We start from the raw sequence: 18,168 nt of genomic DNA on the forward strand, positions 1-18,168 counted from the left end.
CTCTTTCTCTTCTTCCCCAACAAACCCGGGTTCCTCTCTCTTCTTTTCTCTCAACCAACCATGGTCCTGCTTTCTCCTCCCCACAAAAAATCTGGTCCCTCTTCTCTTCCCCCCCTCCCCCCACAACAAATCTGGGTCCCTTTACCTTCTCTCCCTTACCCAACTCCCCATCCCCTCCCCCCACAAACCTGGGTCCTTCTTTCTTCTCCAAAACAAACCTAGGTCCCTCTTTGTCAGTTAACAAACCACAGTCCCTCTATCTCTCCCGCCCCATAACAAACCATGGTCCCTCTTTCAATACACACGGGTCCTCTCCTCCAACTAAGTTCCCTCTTTCTCCTCCCCCCCCCCCCAACACACCAGGGTCCCTCTTACTCCCCCCATAGACCACCCCCTATGAAACCTCGGTCTCTATTCTCTCCCCCTACTCCCCCCTCCCCCCAACAACAAATCTGGGTCCCTCTTTCTTCTCTCCCCAATCCCCCCGCAACAAACCTGCCCCCTCCTCCCCCAACAAACTTGGGTCCCTCTTTCCCCTCTCCCCTACCTAACCAAACAAACCTGGGTCCCTCTCTTTCTCCACCCCAGCCCCTTACAAACCTGGATCCGTCTTCTGCCCCTCCCTCCCACCAACAAACAGGATCACTCACTCTCCTCTTCACAACAAACCTGGAGCCCTCTCTCCTCCCCATACCACACAAACTTGTGTTCCCTCCCCCTCACAAACCGGGGTCCCCCTCTCTCCCCACCCCTAACAAACCTGGATCCCTCTTCTCCTCACAAAGGAACCTGGGTCCCTCACTCTACTTCCCCACAAAAACAAACCTGGGTCCCTCTACACCCCCCTCTCCTCAAATCTTTGTCCCTGTCCCCAACCAACAAACCTGGATCCCTCTATCTCCTCCTCTAACATACCAGGGTCCTTCTCTCTACCCCCACCCCGAACCTGGGTCCCCTATCTCCTCCCACTTCCGAACAAACATGGTTGATACTCTCTCTCTCTCCTCTCCCCCCCGAGAAAAATCTGGGTCCCACTCTTCTTCCCCTCCTTCCCTTAACAGACTAAGTCCCCCTCTCCTCCTTCCCCAACAAACAAGGTCCCTCTCTTCCTCTCCTTCAACTAACTAAAAAGGGCCCCTCTCTCCTTCCCATCCACCACAACAAACCTGGGTCCCTCTCTCCCCCAACCACAACAGACCACGGTCCCTCTTTCTATACACACTCCTCTCCTCTAACAAAGTTCCCTCTTCTCCTCCACCCCAATAAAAGCATCTCTATCTCCTCCCCCCAAAACACACCTGGGTCCCTCTTCCGCCCCCCAATTCCCCCCCCCCAACAAATCTGGGTCTCTCTTCTCTACCCCTCCCCCCCAACAAATCTGCCCCCTCATCCCCAACAAACTTGGGTCCCCCTTTCCTCTTTTCTCCCCCCATCCCCCACCGAACCAGCCTCATCCTCCCCACACAAACCTGGGTCCCTCTTTATTCTCTCCCCCTACCAACACAAGCAAACCTGGAGCCCCTTTCTCCCCGCCACCCACCAAATCAGGGTCCCTATTTCCAGCCCCCCCCCCCCACCAGATCGGAGTCACTCTTCTCTCTCTTCCCCCCCCCCCCCCCACAGACCTGAGTCCCTCCTTCTCCCCCCATCCTCCCAAAAATACCGGGGGCCTCTTTCTTCCACCCACCCCCACCATACCTGGCAACCCTCTCAACCTCTCCCCCCCCCCCCCAATAAACCAGGGTCCCGCTTTCTCCTCCCTCCTCTCCCCTTACCCAACTCCCCACCCCCCCAACAAACCTGGGTCCCTCTTTCTTCTCTCACCCCCCCAACAAACCTGGGTCCCTCTTCATCCTCCTTCAACAAACCACAGTCCCTCTAGTCTCTTCCCCGCCCTCACAACAAACAATGGTCCCTCTTTCTATACACACAGGTCCTCTCCTCCAACAAAGTTCACTCTCTCTCTCCCCCCCCAACACACCAGGGTCCCTCTTTCTCCCCCCATACACCCACCCCCCCCAAGAAATATCAGTCCCTCTTCTATTCCCCTACCCCCCCCCCCCCCCCAACAAATCTGGGTCCCTTTTTCTTTCTCCCCCCCCAACAAACAGCCCCCTCCTCCCCCAATAAACCTGATTGCCTCTTCTCTTCAACTACCAAACCAAGCAAACCTGGGTCCCTCTTCTCACCCCCCCTCCAACAAAGTTCCCTCTTTCTCCTCCACCCCAACAAGAGCCTGTTTCTCCTCTCCCCCCCCCCCCAACAAACCAGGGTCCCTCTTTCTCCTCCCCCCACAACAACCTAATGTCCCTCTTTCTCCTCCCCACAACAAACTTGGGTCCCTCTTCTCTCCCCCTCCTCCCCCAAACAGACCTTGGTCCCTCTCTCCTCCCCCAAACCGAGTTCCTCTCCCACCCCCCACCACCACACCCGAGTCCCTCTTTCTCCCCTGCAGGTCACTCACACACCCCCTCCCCCATCCCTGCGGGTCACTCACATCCCCCCTCCCCCATCCCTGCGGGTCACTCACACCTCCCCCATCCCTGCGGGTCACTCCCCCATCCCTGCGGGTCACTCACACCTCCCCCTCCCTGTGGGTCACTCACACACACCCCCCTCCCTGTGGGTCACTCACCCCCCCCATCCCTGCGGTCACTCCCCCATCCCTGCGGTCACTCACACCTCCCCCTCCCCCATCCTGCGGGTCACTCACACCTCCCCATCCCTGCGGGTCACTCACACCTCCCCTCCCCTGCGGGTCACTAACACCTCCATCTCCCCCATCCCTGCGGGTCACTCACACCTCCCCCTCCCCCATCCCTGCGGGTCACTCACACCTCCCCCTCCCCCCATCCCTGCGGGTCACTCCACACCTCCCCCTCCCCATCCCTGCGGGTCACTCACACCTCCCCTCCCCCATCCCTGCGGGTCACTCACACCTCCCCCTCCCCCATCCCTGCGGGTCACTCACACCTCCCCTCCCCATCCCTGCGGGTCACACCCCTCCCCCATCCCTGCGGGTCACACCCCTCCCCCATCCCTGTGGGTCACTCACACCTCCCCCTCCCCCATCCCTGCGGGTCACACCCCTCCCCCATCCCTGCGGGTCACTCACACCTCCCCCTCCCCATCCCTGCGGGTCACTCACACTTCCCCTCCCCATCCCTGCGGGTCACTCACATCCCCCCTCCCTGCGGGTCACTCACATCCCCATCCCCCATCCCTGCGGGTCACTCACATCCCCATCCCCCATCCCTGCGGGTCACTCACATCCCCCTCCCCCATCCCTGCGGGTCACACCCCTCCCCCATCCCTGCGGGTCACACCCCTCCCCCATCCCTGCGGGTCACACCCCTCCCCCATCCTGCGGTCACACCCCTCCCCCATCCCTGCGGGTCACACCCCTCCCCCATCCCTGCGGGTCACACCCCTCCCCCTCTGGTCCTTACTGGGCCGGGGCCGCTGCGGGCTGATTTCTAACTCGATCCTCCTCCGCGCCTCCCTGTTCTCCTGCTTCAGTTTGGCCTCCAGACGGGACAGTTTCTGCTCCAGGGAGGACGCCGCCATCTTCCCTCCGCGCACTAATAATAAACAAACAGCGCCCTGCGCAGGCGCGGGCGGCACAGTGACAGCGAGTGACACTGCGCATGCGCCAAGGGAGGCTAGCCGCTACGTCTTGCGCATGCGCCAAGGCAGGCTGGCCGCTACGTCTTGCGCATGCGCCAAGGGAGGCTGGCCGCGACTTCCTGCGCATGCGCCTGGGGGAGGCTGGCCGCTACGTCTTGCGCATGCGCCAAGGGAGGCTGGCCGCGACTTCCTGCGCATGCGCCTGGGGAGGCTGCCGCTACGTCCTGCGCATGCGCGGAACGGGCGGTGGGGCGGGTTCGTACTAGGCACTCGCCATTGTTGATTTTCCGTGCTTGGGAGGAGACGTCAGCCCCCCCAACACTGCGCATGCGTAGGATATTATTATTATTGTCGCCGTCTCAACGCACAGCACACCGCCCTCACTAAGCCGCGTGCACGCGCACACCGCCCTCACTACGCCGCGTGCACGCGCACACCGCCCTCACTAAGCCGCGTGCACGCGCACACCACCATCAAAGTTAAATAAATAAAAAATATTTTTATTACATTTTTTTTATTTTTTAAATATTATTTAATACATAATTCACAATCTACACACACACAACACACACAGTACCTTCACTCACAGCATACACACGAAAAGCATGCGCACACCCGCAAACAGTATAGAACGGCCCTAATAACCCATGCACACACCGCCAGCATTAAGCCGCACGCACACACCGCCAGCATTAAGCTGCACACACACACCGCCAGCATTAAGCTGCACACACACACCGCCAGCATTAAGCCGCACACACAGCGCCAGCATTAAGCCGCGCACACAGCGCCAGCATTAAGCCGCGCACATGCACACAGCGCCAGCATTAAGCCGCACACACCGCCAGCATTAAGCCGCACACAGCGCCAGCATTAAGCCGCGCACTCGCACAAAGCGCCAGCATTAAGCCGCGCACATGCACACAGCGCCAGCATTAAGCCGCGCACATGCACACACCGCCAGCATTAAGCCGCACGCACACACCGCCAGCATTAAGCTGCACACACACACCGCCAGCATTAAGCTGCACACACACACCGCCAGCATTAAGCCGCACACACAGCGCCAGCATTAAGCCGCGCACACAGCGCCAGCATTAAGCCGCGCACATGCACACAGCGCCAGCATTAAGCCGCACACACCGCCAGCATTAAGCCGCACACAGCGCCAGCATTAAGCCGCGCACATGCACACAGCGCCAGCATTAAGCCGCGCACTCGCACACAGCGCCAGCATTAAGCCGCGCACATGCACACAGCGCCAGCATTAAGCCGCGCACATGCACACAGCGCCAGCATTAAGCCGCGCACTCGCACACACCGCCAGCATTAAGCCGCACGCACACAGCGCCAGCATTAAGCCGCGCACATGCACACACCGCCAGCATTAAGCCGCGCACACACCGCCAGCATTAAGCCGCGCACATGCACACAGCGCCAGCATTAAGCCGCGCGCACACAGCGCCAGCATTAAGCCGCGCACATGCACACACCGCCAGCATTAAGCCGCACGCACACACCGCCAGCATTAAGCTGCACACACACACCGCCAGCATTAAGCTGCACACACACACCGCCAGCATTAAGCCGCACACACAGCGCCAGCATTAAGCCGCGCACACAGCGCCAGCATTAAGCCGCGCACATGCACACAGCGCCAGCATTAAGCCGCACACACCGCCAGCATTAAGCCGCACACAGCGCCAGCATTAAGCCGCGCACTCGCACAAAGCGCCAGCATTAAGCCGCGCACATGCACACAGCGCCAGCATTAAGCCGCGCACATGCACACACCGCCAGCATTAAGCCGCACGCACACACCGCCAGCATTAAGCTGCACACACACACCGCCAGCATTAAGCTGCACACACACACCGCCAGCATTAAGCCGCACACACAGCGCCAGCATTAAGCCGCGCACACAGCGCCAGCATTAAGCCGCGCACATGCACACAGCGCCAGCATTAAGCCGCACACACCGCCAGCATTAAGCCGCACACAGCGCCAGCATTAAGCCGCGCACATGCACACAGCGCCAGCATTAAGCCGCGCACTCGCACACAGCGCCAGCATTAAGCCGCGCACATGCACACAGCGCCAGCATTAAGCCGCGCACATGCACACAGCGCCAGCATTAAGCCGCGCACTCGCACACACCGCCAGCATTAAGCCGCACGCACACAGCGCCAGCATTAAGCCGCGCACATGCACACACCGCCAGCATTAAGCCGCGCACACACCGCCAGCATTAAGCCGCGCACATGCACACAGCGCCAGCATTAAGCCGCGCGCACACAGCGCCAGCATTAAGCCGCGCACATGCACACACCGCCAGCATTAAGCCGCGCACACACCGCCAGCATTAAGCCGCGCACATGCACACAGCGCCAGCATTAAGCCGCGCACACAGCGCCAGCATTAAGCCGCGCACATGCACACAGCGCCAGCATTAAGCCGCGCACATGCACACAGCGCCAGCATTAAGCCACGCACACAGCGCCAGCATTAAGCCACGCACACAGCGCCAGCATTAAGCCGCGCACATGCACACAGCGCCAGCATTAAGCCGCGCACATGCACACAGCGCCAGCATTAAGCCGCGCACATGCACACAGTGCCAGCATTAAGCTGCGCACACACAGCGCCAGCATTAAGCCGCGCACATGCACACACCGTCAGCATTAAGCCGCGCACATGCACACACCGCCAGCATTAAGCCGCGCACATGCACACACAGCGCCAGCATTAAGCCGCGCACATGCACACAACGCCAGCATTAAGCCGCGCACATGCACACAGCGCCAGCATTAAGCCGCGCACATGCACACACCGCCAGCATTAAGCCGCGCACTCACACACAGCGCCAGCATTAAGCCGCGCACTCGCACACACCGCCAGCATTAAGCCGCGCACATGCACACAGCGCCAGCATTAAGCCGCGCACTCGCACACAGCTCCAGCATTAAGCCGCGCACATGCACACAGCGCCAGCATTAAGCCGCGCACATGCACACAGCGCCAGCATTAAGCCGCGCACATGCACACAGCGCCAGCATTAAGCCGCGCACTCGCACACACCGCCAGCATTAAGCCGCGCACTCACACACAGCGCCAGCATTAAGCCGCGCACTCGCACACACCGCCAGCATTAAGCCGCGCACATGCACACAGCGCCAGCATTAAGCCGCGCACTCGCACACAGCGCCAGCATTAAGCCGCGCACATGCACACAGCGCCAGCATTAAGCCGCGCACATGCACACAGCGCCAGCATTAAGCCGCGCACTCACACACAGCGCCAGCATTAAGCCGCGCACATGCACACAGCGCCAGCATTAAGCCGCGCACATGCACACAGCGCCAGCATTAAGCCGCGCACATGCACACACCGCCAGCATTAAGCCGCGCACATGCACACACCGCCAGCATTAAGCCGCGCACATGCACACACCGCCAGCATTAAGCCGCGCACTCGCACACACAGCGCCAGCATTAAGCCGCGCACATGCACACAGCGCCAGCATTAAGCCGCGCACATGCACACACCGCCAGCATTAAGCCGCGCACATGCACACAGCGCCAGCATTAAGCCGCGCACATGCACACAGCGCCAGCATTAAGCCGCGCACTCGCACACACCGCCAGCATTAAGCCGCGCACATGCACACAGCGCCAGCATTAAGCCGCGCACATGCACACACCGCCAGCATTAAGCCGCGCACATGCACACACAGCGCCAGCATTAAGCCGCGCACATGCACACAACGCCAGCATTAAGCCGCGCACATGCACACAGCGCCAGCATTAAGCCGCGCACATGCACACACCGCCAGCATTAAGCCGCGCACTCACACACAGCGCCAGCATTAAGCCGCGCACTCGCACACACCGCCAGCATTAAGCCGCGCACATGCACACAGCGCCAGCATTAAGCCGCGCACTCGCACACAGCTCCAGCATTAAGCCGCGCACATGCACACAGCGCCAGCATTAAGCCGCGCACATGCACACAGCGCCAGCATTAAGCCGCGCACATGCACACAGCGCCAGCATTAAGCCGCGCACTCGCACACACCGCCAGCATTAAGCCGCGCACTCACACACAGCGCCAGCATTAAGCCGCGCACTCGCACACACCGCCAGCATTAAGCCGCGCACATGCACACAGCGCCAGCATTAAGCCGCGCACTCGCACACAGCGCCAGCATTAAGCCGCGCACATGCACACAGCGCCAGCATTAAGCCGCGCACATGCACACAGCGCCAGCATTAAGCCGCGCACTCACACACAGCGCCAGCATTAAGCCGCGCACATGCACACAGCGCCAGCATTAAGCCGCGCACATGCACACAGCGCCAGCATTAAGCCGCGCACATGCACACACCGCCAGCATTAAGCCGCGCACATGCACACACCGCCAGCATTAAGCCGCGCACATGCACACACCGCCAGCATTAAGCCGCGCACTCGCACACACAGCGCCAGCATTAAGCCGCGCACATGCACACAGCGCCAGCATTAAGCCGCGCACATGCACACACCGCCAGCATTAAGCCGCGCACATGCACACAGCGCCAGCATTAAGCCGCGCACATGCACACAGCGCCAGCATTAAGCCGCGCACTCGCACACACCGCCAGCATTAAGCCGCGCACATGCACACAGCGCCAGCATTAAGCCGCGCACATGCACACACCGCCAGCATTAAGCCGCGCACATGCACACAGCGCCAGCATTAAGCCGCGCACTCGCACACACCGCCAGCATTAAGCCGCGCACATGCACACACCGCCAGCATTAAGCCGCGCACATGCACACAGCGCCAGCATTAAGCCGCGTACATGCACACAGCGCCAGCATTAAGCCGCGCACATGCACACAGCGCCAGCATTAAGCCGCGCACATGCACACAGCGCCAGCATTAAGCCGCGCACATGCACACACCGCCAGCATTAAGCCGCGCACATGCACACACCGCCAGCATTAAGCCGCGCACATGCACACACCGCCAGCATTAAGCCGCGCACATGCACACAGCGCCAGCATTAAGCCGCGCACATGCACACACCGCCAGCATTAAGCCGCACGCACACAGCGCCAGCATTAAGCCGCGCACATGCACACAGCGCCAGCATTAAGCTGCGCACATGCACACAGCGCCAGCATTAAGCCGCACGCACACAGCGCCAGCATTAAGCCGCGCACATGCACACACCGCCAGCATTAAGCCGCACGCACACAGCGCCAGCATTAAGCCGCACGCACATGCACACAGTGCCAGCATTAAGCCGCGCACATGCACACACCGCCAGCATTAAGCCGCGCACATGCACACACCGCCAGCATTAAGCCGCGCACTCGCAGACAGCGCCAGCATTAAGCCGCGCACATGCACACACCGCCAGCATTAAGCCGCACGCACACAGCGCCAGCATTAAGCCACATGCACACAGCGCCAGCATTAAGCCGCGCACATGCTCATAGCGCCAGCATTAAGCCGCGCACATGCACACACCGCCAGCATTAAGCCGCGCACACAGCGCCAGCATTAAGCCGCGCACATGCACACAGCGCCAGCATTAAGCCGCGCACATGCACACAGCGCCAGCATTAAGCCGCGCACACAGCGCCAGCATTAAGCCGCGCACATGCACACAGCGCCAGCATTAAGCCGCGCACATGCACACAGCGCCAGCATTAAGCCGCTTACATGCACACAGCGCCAGCATTAAGCCGCGCACATGCACACACCGCCAGCATTAAGCCGCACGCACACAGCGCCAGCATTAAGCCGCGCACTCGCACACAGCGCCAGCATTAAGCCGCGCACATGCACACAGCGCCAGCATTAAGCCGCGCACATGCACACAGCGCCAGCATTAAGCTGCACACACAGCGCCAGCATTAAGCCGCGCACATGCACACACCGCCAGCATTAAGCCGCACGCACACAGCGCCAGCATTAAGCCGCACGCACACAGCGCCAGCATTAAGCCGCACGCACACAGCGCCAGCATTAAGCCGCACGCACACAGCGCCAGCATTAAGCCGCACGCACACAGCGCCAGCATTAAGCCGCGCACATGCACACACCGCCAGCATTAAGCCGCACGCACACAGCGCCAGCATTAAGCCGCGCACATGCACACACCGCCAGCATTAAGCCGCGCACACAGCGCCAGCATTAAGCCGCGCACATGCACACAGCGCCAGCATTAAGCCGCGCACACAGCGCCAGCATTAAGCCGCGCACATGCACACAGCGCCAGCATTAAGCCGCGCACATGCACACAGCGCCAGCATTAAGCCGCTTACATGCACACAGCGCCAGCATTAAGCCGCGCACATGCACACAGCGCCAGCATTAAGCCGCACGCACACAGCGCCAGCATTAAGCCGCGCACTCGCACACAGCGCCAGCATTAAGCCGCGCACATGCACACAGCGCCAGCATTAAGCCGCGCACATGCACACAGCGCCAGCATTCAGCCGCGCACATGCACACAGCGCCAGCATTAAGCCGCTTACATGCACACAGCGCCAGCATTAAGCCGCGCACATGCACACAGCGCCAGCATTAAGCCGCACGCACACAGCGCCAGCATTAAGCCGCGCACTCGCACACAGCGCCAGCATTAAGCCGCTCGCACATGCACACACCGCCAGCATTAAGCCGCGCACATGCACACAGCGCCAGCATTAAGCCGCGCACATGCACACACCGCCAGCATTCAGCCGCGCACATGCACACACCGCCAGCATTAAGCCGCACGCACACAGCGCCAGCATTAAGCCGCGCACATGCACACAGCGCCAGCATTAAGCCGCACGCACACAGCGCCAGCATTAAGCCGCGCACATGCACACAGCGCCAGCATTAAGCCGCGCACATGCACACAGCGCCAGCATTAAGCCGCGCACATGCACACAGCGCCAGCATTAAGCCGCGCACATGCACACAGCGCCAGCATTAAGCCGCACGCACACAGCGCCAGCATTAAGCCGCGCACATGCACACAGCGCCAGCATTAAGCCGCGCACATGCACACAGCGCCAGCATTAAGCCGTGCACATGCACACAGCGCCAGCATTAAGCCGCGCACATGCACACAGCGCCAGCATTAACCCGCGCACACAGCGCCAGCATTAAGCCGCGCACATGCACACAGCGCCAGCATTAAGCCGCGCACATGCACACAGCGCCAGCATTAAGCCGCGCACATGCACACAGCGCCAGCATTAAGCCGTGCACATGCACACAGCGCCAGCATTAAGCCATGCACACAGCGCCAGCATTAAGCCGCGCACATGCACACAGCGCCAGCATTAAGCCGCGCACATGCACACAGCGCCAGCTTTAAGCCGCGCACTCGCACACACCGCCAGCATTAAGCCGCGCACATGCACACAGCGCCAGCATTAAGCCGCGCACTCGCACACAGCGCCAGCATTAAGCCGCGCACATGCACACACCGCCAGCATTAAGCCGCGCACATGCACACAGCGCCAGCATTAAGCCGCACGCACACAGCGCCAGCATTAAGCCGCGCACTCGCACACAGCGCCAGCATTAAGCCGCGCACATGCACACAGCGCCAGCATTAAGCCGCACGCACACAGCGCCAGCATTAAGCCGCGCACTCGCACACAGCGCCAGCATTAAGCCGCGCACATGCACACAGCGCCAGCATTAAGCCGCGCACATGCACACACCGCCAGCATTAAGCTGCACACACAGCGCCAGCATTAACCCGCGCACACACCGCCAGCATTAAGCCGCGCACACACCGCCAGCATTAAGCCGCACGCACATGCACACACCGCCAGCATTAAGCCGCGCACATGCACACAGCGCCAGCATTAAGCCGCGCACATGCACACAGCGCCAGCATTAAGCCGCACGCACACAGCGCCAGCATTAAGCCGCGCACTCGCACACAGCGCCAGCATTAAGCCGCGCACATGCACACAGCGCCAGCATTAAGCCGCGCACATGCACACACCGCCAGCATTAAGCTGCACACACAGCGCCAGCATTAACCCGCGCACACAGCGCCAGCATTAAGCCGCGCACATGCACACACCGCCAGCATTAAGCCGCGCACACACCGCCAGCATTAAGCCGCGCACACAGCGCCAGCATTAAGTTGCACGCATGCACAAACCGCCAGCATTAAGCCGCTCGCATGCACAAAGTGCCAGCACTAAGCCGTGCGCACACACAATGCGCCAGCATTACGTCGTGTGCATGCACACAGCGCCAACATTACATTGTGCGCATGCACACAGCGCCAACATTTTGCCGCGTGTCTGCACACACAGCGTCAACATTAAGCCACATGCGTGTGCACACAGCACCAACAATGAGATACTCGCGCACAGCGCCAGCATTAAGCCGTGCGCACAAAGGGCCAGCATTAGGCTACAACCCCGCTGCCTTCACTGCACGCGCGCCTGCGAGGCTGGCAGCGCGTGCAGCCGAATTCCCCGGTCTGAAGTGACCTGCAGGGGAAACGACGGAGGGGAGTGACGGGGGCGCGGCCATTACATCACCTGGCAGGTTCGCCCTCATTGGCTGAATCACCAGGGGCGTGGCCTAGTGCTCAGTCGCCCGTGTCCATCTCAATTTTCGGGTCTGGCCCCATTGAGAGGCGGCTCTTGTCCCCGTAGCGCCCGCCATAGCGAGCGCTGCAGTAGTCAGTGGGGACCAAGCCTTACATCATGCGCATGCACACAGCGCCAAAATTATGCTGCGAGTCTGCACACACTGCGCCAACATTGAGACACCCGCGCACAGCGCCAACATTAAGCCGCGTGCGGGCGCGCACTGCAGCAACATTAAGCCGCGCGCACACAGCACCAACATTAAGCCATCCGCCCGCAGACAGCGCCAACAGATTCATGCACAGTCAGTACAGACCTGCCAACATTGGGCACATGATAATAGTTACAGAACCCTTTAGTTCCCTTGGTCAGTTTGAGATACTGGAGCTCGCAGCCAGTTGAGGACCTCCTGTACAAGGCGCTGTAACACATGCAATTTATTACGCACACAGATTTCACAAATCAGAGAAAAGTTCGGAATGTATGTGCGTGCACTGACGGGAGTCACGGATTCTGCAAGCTGCTGCATTCAGCTGGAGGGTTCGAGCTTCAGCCAACAAGAGCTCTCCACCGCACTACCCCACATGCAGGAAGGGGTCCATCTGATGTTAGTAGGTACAGGACATAATACAAAATAAAAAAGGAGTTACAGTACCTGCTAAATTGGTACAGTTGAAGGGTATGCACATACAAACAGACACATACACACACACACACAGAGGTTCTATAGTGCGGGTGCGCGCGTGGCATTTATAGTTGGCTGACGCTAGTCAGCCTTTCTATAATGCCACCATGCATGCGCACGGCAAGGAGAGTGGAACCGGCCGACGGGGAAAGATGAAAAGAAGAAAGAATTTGCGCCGCTACCGCCGCTGAAAATGTAAGTATGTGTGTGTATATGTGTATGTACAACGTTATTAAAAAAATTATTACAGGATTTATTTATTTGAAAACACACATATATAAATATATATATATACAGTATATATACACATACACATACATACATACATACACACACACATACAGTCGTGCACAGTATACTCACAAAACGTGTGCGGCACAGGCATGCGCGCACGGCCCCACACACTATATAACAGCCTTAAGATGCACCACACAGCTGATGCACACAAATTGATTTCAACCTTGAAGAATTGTGAAACGTATACATTTTTATTTTCTTAATAGTGTGTTTCTTAAAAAATATATATTTTAAAAAAAAACACGTTTTTATGCCCCCAGCCGGACCCACGTACCTACCCCTGTAGGCAAAACCTCTTCGGGGGGTGCATTGTCTATACGTCGTGGAGGTGTATCTGCTTGTGATTATACGTAGATTTGGAGTGTGGAGAGATGGGCAGAAGGGAGAGAGAAGGAGTGACTGATACAGGGAAGGGGACAACGGAGAGAAAAAAATGGATATTAAAAAAAAGGAGAGAGACATCCGTGGTACAGGAAAGAGAAAAGGAAAGATCAGATGAGATAAGGAGACAACAGATAAGAAGAGACACCAACTGCTTTAAACAAGAGAAAGCCAAGAGGAGGCAGCAGGCAGACGTGAGAGAATGAAAAAATACTTGGAGTAAAGAAAGGACATCAGGAATACAGGGAAACAGAAGGGTTTAAGACACCAGGGACTGGAGAGAGGCGAATGCAGAAGACGAAAGTAGCTGTGTGTGAGTGGAGACCATACAGCATTCCACATGAGGTACATCACGATAGTTTGCTCCTCACGTCAGAAGGCAAGGTGTTCAACAGTTCCTCCTCCACATTAAGTCCCCCTCTTCTCAGCAGGGAGCAGGTAGCGAGCTCCTCTGGCAAGGCGGTCAGGCTGTTGCAAGTCAGCACCAAGCTGGACAGAAGAGGCAACTGCCCAACCTCCACTGGCAGACTGGAAAGTTTGTTGGAGCCGGCGTGGAGCAACTTGAGCCTGGTGCAGCGGAACAGCTCACGTGGCAGAGAGGAGATTTGGTTACCGGTGACCACCAGGGACTGCAGGCGTGACAGGTGACCAACCCCCGGAGGGACAGCTCTGATACAGTTGTAGCTGACATCCAAGTGCCTCAGTTTGACCAGGGAGAAGAGGGCAGCAGGCAGGGCCTCAAGCCTGTTGTAGGACATGAAGAGCTCCTCCAGATTACGCAGGAGTTCGATAGACGGAGGGAGGCGGGTGATAGCATTGTGGCAAAGCCTTAAGGTGCTCAGTCCTCGAATACGCTGCAGGGTCTCCAGTTCCTCCACTTCCAGTATGCAGTTGGAAGTCAAATCCAGGCTCTGGAGGGTGGTCAGTCTTGTCACCACCCCAGGGATCCTGTGGATCTGGCAGTGGTGGAGCTCCAGCTCCTGGAGGTGGCCCATCTTTCTCAGGTGGCCCAGGGAGCCAAGCTCGCTCCCACTGTTCTGCAACCTTAGCTTGGACAACTGACCCGCCACTTCAAGGACAGCAGAGGGTAGGCTGGACAGATTGCTGGTCAGGGAGAGGACTCGGAGGCTGGTCAGGCCGTGAAAGGACTGTAGGCGGATGGACTTGTTGTTGGAGGAGTTGAGGTTGCCGGAGAGATACAGCTGTTGAAGGCTCTTCAGGCAGTAGATCCAGGGAGGAAGCTCCTCCAGGTCAGTGAAACGGACATAAAGGACTTTCAGGCGCTGCCTGAGGAAGCTGAAAGCGTCCGGATCTACTTTAGCTGGGCAGTGACTAAGATGGAGCTCGGACAGAGAGCCGAGCTTAGACACGGCTCCCATAAGCTTTGCAGAGGAGATCAGCTCCAATTTGAGGACTTCAATCTCATTTAGGTCATAGACAGCTCTCGGGATGGCGGGGAGCATAGAGAGCCGTAGCTCCCAGCGTCCTTTGGCGTCCCTGCTCACAAGCTCCCTCAGCTTGTCCCCTGACCACTCAGCATTAAGTGCCAGCTCCTTCAACCTCGCCTCGCTCACGGCTGACAGAAACACTGAGAACCTCCTGGAGTACAGGGAGTCATAGCGGTCTACCATGTGCAGCAGAAAGGCAAAGTCCTTCTTGACTTCTGGAATATCCCCCAAGCCGCTGCCCTCATGGTTCTTCTCGAAGGAGTAGACCTTGAGTGGGCGGCTGAGGAGCCAAAAGAGGGCGTACATCCCCATAAGGGTATACAGGCTGACCAGAATGATGTAGGTAAGCAGCAGCTTCTCCAGGATGTAGGCTAAGTTGTGGGTGCAATAAAACACAGAGTATCCCATGAAGTTCTGTATCCCGGGACTACAGATGTGGTGAAAACTGAATGATCCCACAAGGCTTGAAGTATATCCGAGGACTATCACCACCGTGACAACTTTAAAGACTGTCTGCCCCATATAAACCCTATAAACCACATCCGAGTCCTCAGCCTGGGAGCGGAAATGGCGTATCTTCTCGAACAAGGCCTTGGCCTGCTCCTCCTCCTTTCTGTCCAGGATAGTGGAGATGGGGAGCTGTATGGAAGAAAGGGTAGAGTCGTTCAGACACGGGGTACTGGGGGAGTACTCCACTGAACGGGACCCACTGGGTTTGAGACGGACAGGCTCTGGAGAGGTTTGGTCAGTGGTCTCCTCGAGGGCTCTAGTTGTCCAGGGAGACTCAAAACACTTGGCCAAGATGGAAAGGAAGTGGTCAACCTTGGAGGATGTCTTGGGGTACTTGAACCAGAAGTTACTGCTGACCAGAAGGAGCAAAGTATTAAGAAGTGCCAGGTAAGGGAAATACTTGGACTGCCAGGGCACAGTTTTGTGGTAGCAAACGTGGCTGACATACGTGTACTGTTGGTAGTCCAGGTTGGTCAAGTGGCCAAGGTCTTCAGGAGCAGGCAGGTAGGTCACTCCAGCATGGGGTGGGCTGCTAGACATGTTTTTGGTGGGCTTAGTGGCCATCGGCATGCAAACCACCTTGTCCATGAGGATGAGGAGGGTGACGGAGAAGAAGGAGACCATGAGCATGATGACGAGGAGGTAGTTCATAAGGACATCCCACCAGGGCTTCAGGGCCTTGAAGCGAGTCTGTGAGTCGGACAGTGAGTTGGCCTCACTGACCGTGATCATACCTGGAAAGAAAGAAGAGAGGGTGGAGTGAGGGGGTAGGAAGAGAGGAAAACAGACTAGTGGTGCAGATTGAGGGGAGATGGGAAATAAAGGAGAGTGAAAAATAGGCCTTGTGGTAGGAGGGGGAAGTGAGGGCTAGATGGGAATGAGGGAGAGGATGGAATGAAGGAGAGAGGGGGGTGTAGAGAGGGAAGTAACAGGCACAGAGAGTGTGAGGAGGGATATAGAGAGGATATAAGTGGTGGGGGTGGTGGTGGTGGTGGTTGTGGTGGTGGAGAAAGGTTAGAGCGAGGAAGAGTGAATGGTGGAGAGGGGTATGAGACTTGGAGGAAGTGAGAAAACGAGGGGGTCAGTGAGGAGGTACACTATAATGTAGTATGAGGAGAGTGGGAAGTAAAGGGGAAAGGAGTAACATGAGTTGCAAGAGTGGAGGAGGGGGATATAAAGGAAGGAGATATATTCGAGGCAGAGGAGGAAAAAAGGTGAAGGGAGGGGTGGTGAGAAGAGGCAGCTCTTGAGATGCCAGGCTTTGCATTCCTGTGCCCCTCCACTCCTAGAGGTGCGAGACCTCTGCTTTCCTGTGCCCTCTCCAGACCTAGGAGGTGCTAGCCCCTGCATCCCTGTGCCCTCTATAGCCTCAAAAGGTGGCAAGCTCTGCATCTGTGTCCTTCAAGTCCTAAAGGTACCAACCTCTGCATCCCTGTGCTCTCTCCAGCCTAAAAGGTGCCGCACACTGCACTCCCAACCTTCTCCAGCCCGAAAGGTGCCACACTGCATTGCTGTGCCCTTTGAGTCCTACAGGTGCCAGCCTCTGCATCCCTGTGCCCCTCCAACCCTAGAGGTGCCAGCCCCAACATCCATGTGCCCGCTTCAGCCCTAGGAGGTGCCACATTCTTTTTCTTATCCTTAAGGTACAGAGCCCCCCCCTACTTACCTCTGCGGGCAAGCATTCGTGAACCAGGAAGCAGCACAGCTTTTTGTCTCTTTCTCCCGGCTTAGGACACGTCCCAACACGTGTCTTGTGTAATCTCTTCACCATCACGCACCTCTCCTATACCTCCAGGACAGTTCAGGCTGTCTCTCCTAACTCCCTCCCCCTCCACCCAGCCATTCCCAAGGATGATGGGACCTGCCAAATCACATTACTCTGTTCTGCAGAGGCTACTGGCTCGTTCCACACCACAGTTGCATCAGTGAGGGAGATTTCACTCGCGCAAAGCTCGGATGCGGACAGGCTCAGGCTGCCGTCAATCTCACACGGAGCCCGTCTCATCCAACCTCTGCTCATTAGAGTGAGCTCTTGTGGTAGGAGAGTGGCCTCGCTTACAGACGTATTGTATTTGATGACAGGTTTAGGAGACTGCTGTGATGTGATAAGAGGGGCAACACTTACTCATTTACATGATGAACCGAGTCAGAGGCTGATCCCTTGTGGGATAAGATGTAGCCTCACTGATTTACAAGGTAATGTCAGGGAGACTAATACCATTTGACAGGGTATCCCAACTCCAGTCCTAAAGGACCCCATATACATAAACCGTGGCCCGCTGCAGACGCACTTACTAGAACGCCCTCTTACTATCTCTGTACGTACTTCTTACCAATTAGATTGTAAGCTCTTTGGAGCAGGAACTCCTTTCCCTAAATGTTACTTTTATGTCTGAATCACTTCTCCCCTTCATGTGTTATTCGTATTATTTGTTATTTATATGAGTGTGACGTGTATTACTGCTGTGAAGCGCTATCTACATGAATGGCGCTGTCATGATAATGTCATGAGATATTGGGTATTTTTAATCCCTCTGGTGCTTAAGGGGTTAATGAGCTACACTTTTAAGAAAAATACAAAATGCTGAGTCTGAAACAGGTCAGAACTGTTTCTTT

At 57.6% G+C, this 18,168-nt stretch overlaps 2 protein-coding genes across 2 annotated transcripts in view; both read right to left on the reverse strand.

Moving 5' to 3' along the window:
• MAP2K7 (mitogen-activated protein kinase kinase 7) overlaps positions 1-3,614 on the reverse strand; it is a 12,823-nt gene extending 9,209 nt beyond the window's left edge. Inside the window, 1 exon segment of the mRNA XM_075577332.1 lies at positions 3,450-3,614. Within this exon segment, the coding sequence (XP_075433447.1) occupies positions 3,450-3,567 (118 nt within the window). The 5' untranslated portion in view covers positions 3,568-3,614.
• A 9,785-nt stretch (positions 3,615-13,399) lies between these two features.
• Positions 13,400-17,355, reverse strand: LOC142470698 (volume-regulated anion channel subunit LRRC8D-like). The gene is made up of 2 exons (XM_075577333.1): positions 17,219-17,355; positions 13,400-16,286 (listed from the first exon to the last, which is right to left on the reverse strand). Exons 1-2 carry the CDS (start codon positions 17,232-17,234, stop codon positions 13,945-13,947), a joined length of 2,358 nt encoding a protein of 785 aa, XP_075433448.1. The 5' UTR covers positions 17,235-17,355; the 3' UTR covers positions 13,400-13,944.
• Between the last annotated feature and the right edge of the window lie 813 nt (positions 17,356-18,168).

Source organism: Ascaphus truei, chromosome 20 (assembly GCF_040206685.1).
Source record: "Ascaphus truei isolate aAscTru1 chromosome 20, aAscTru1.hap1, whole genome shotgun sequence".
In the NCBI taxonomy this organism is placed as follows: domain Eukaryota; kingdom Metazoa; phylum Chordata; class Amphibia; order Anura; family Ascaphidae; genus Ascaphus; species Ascaphus truei.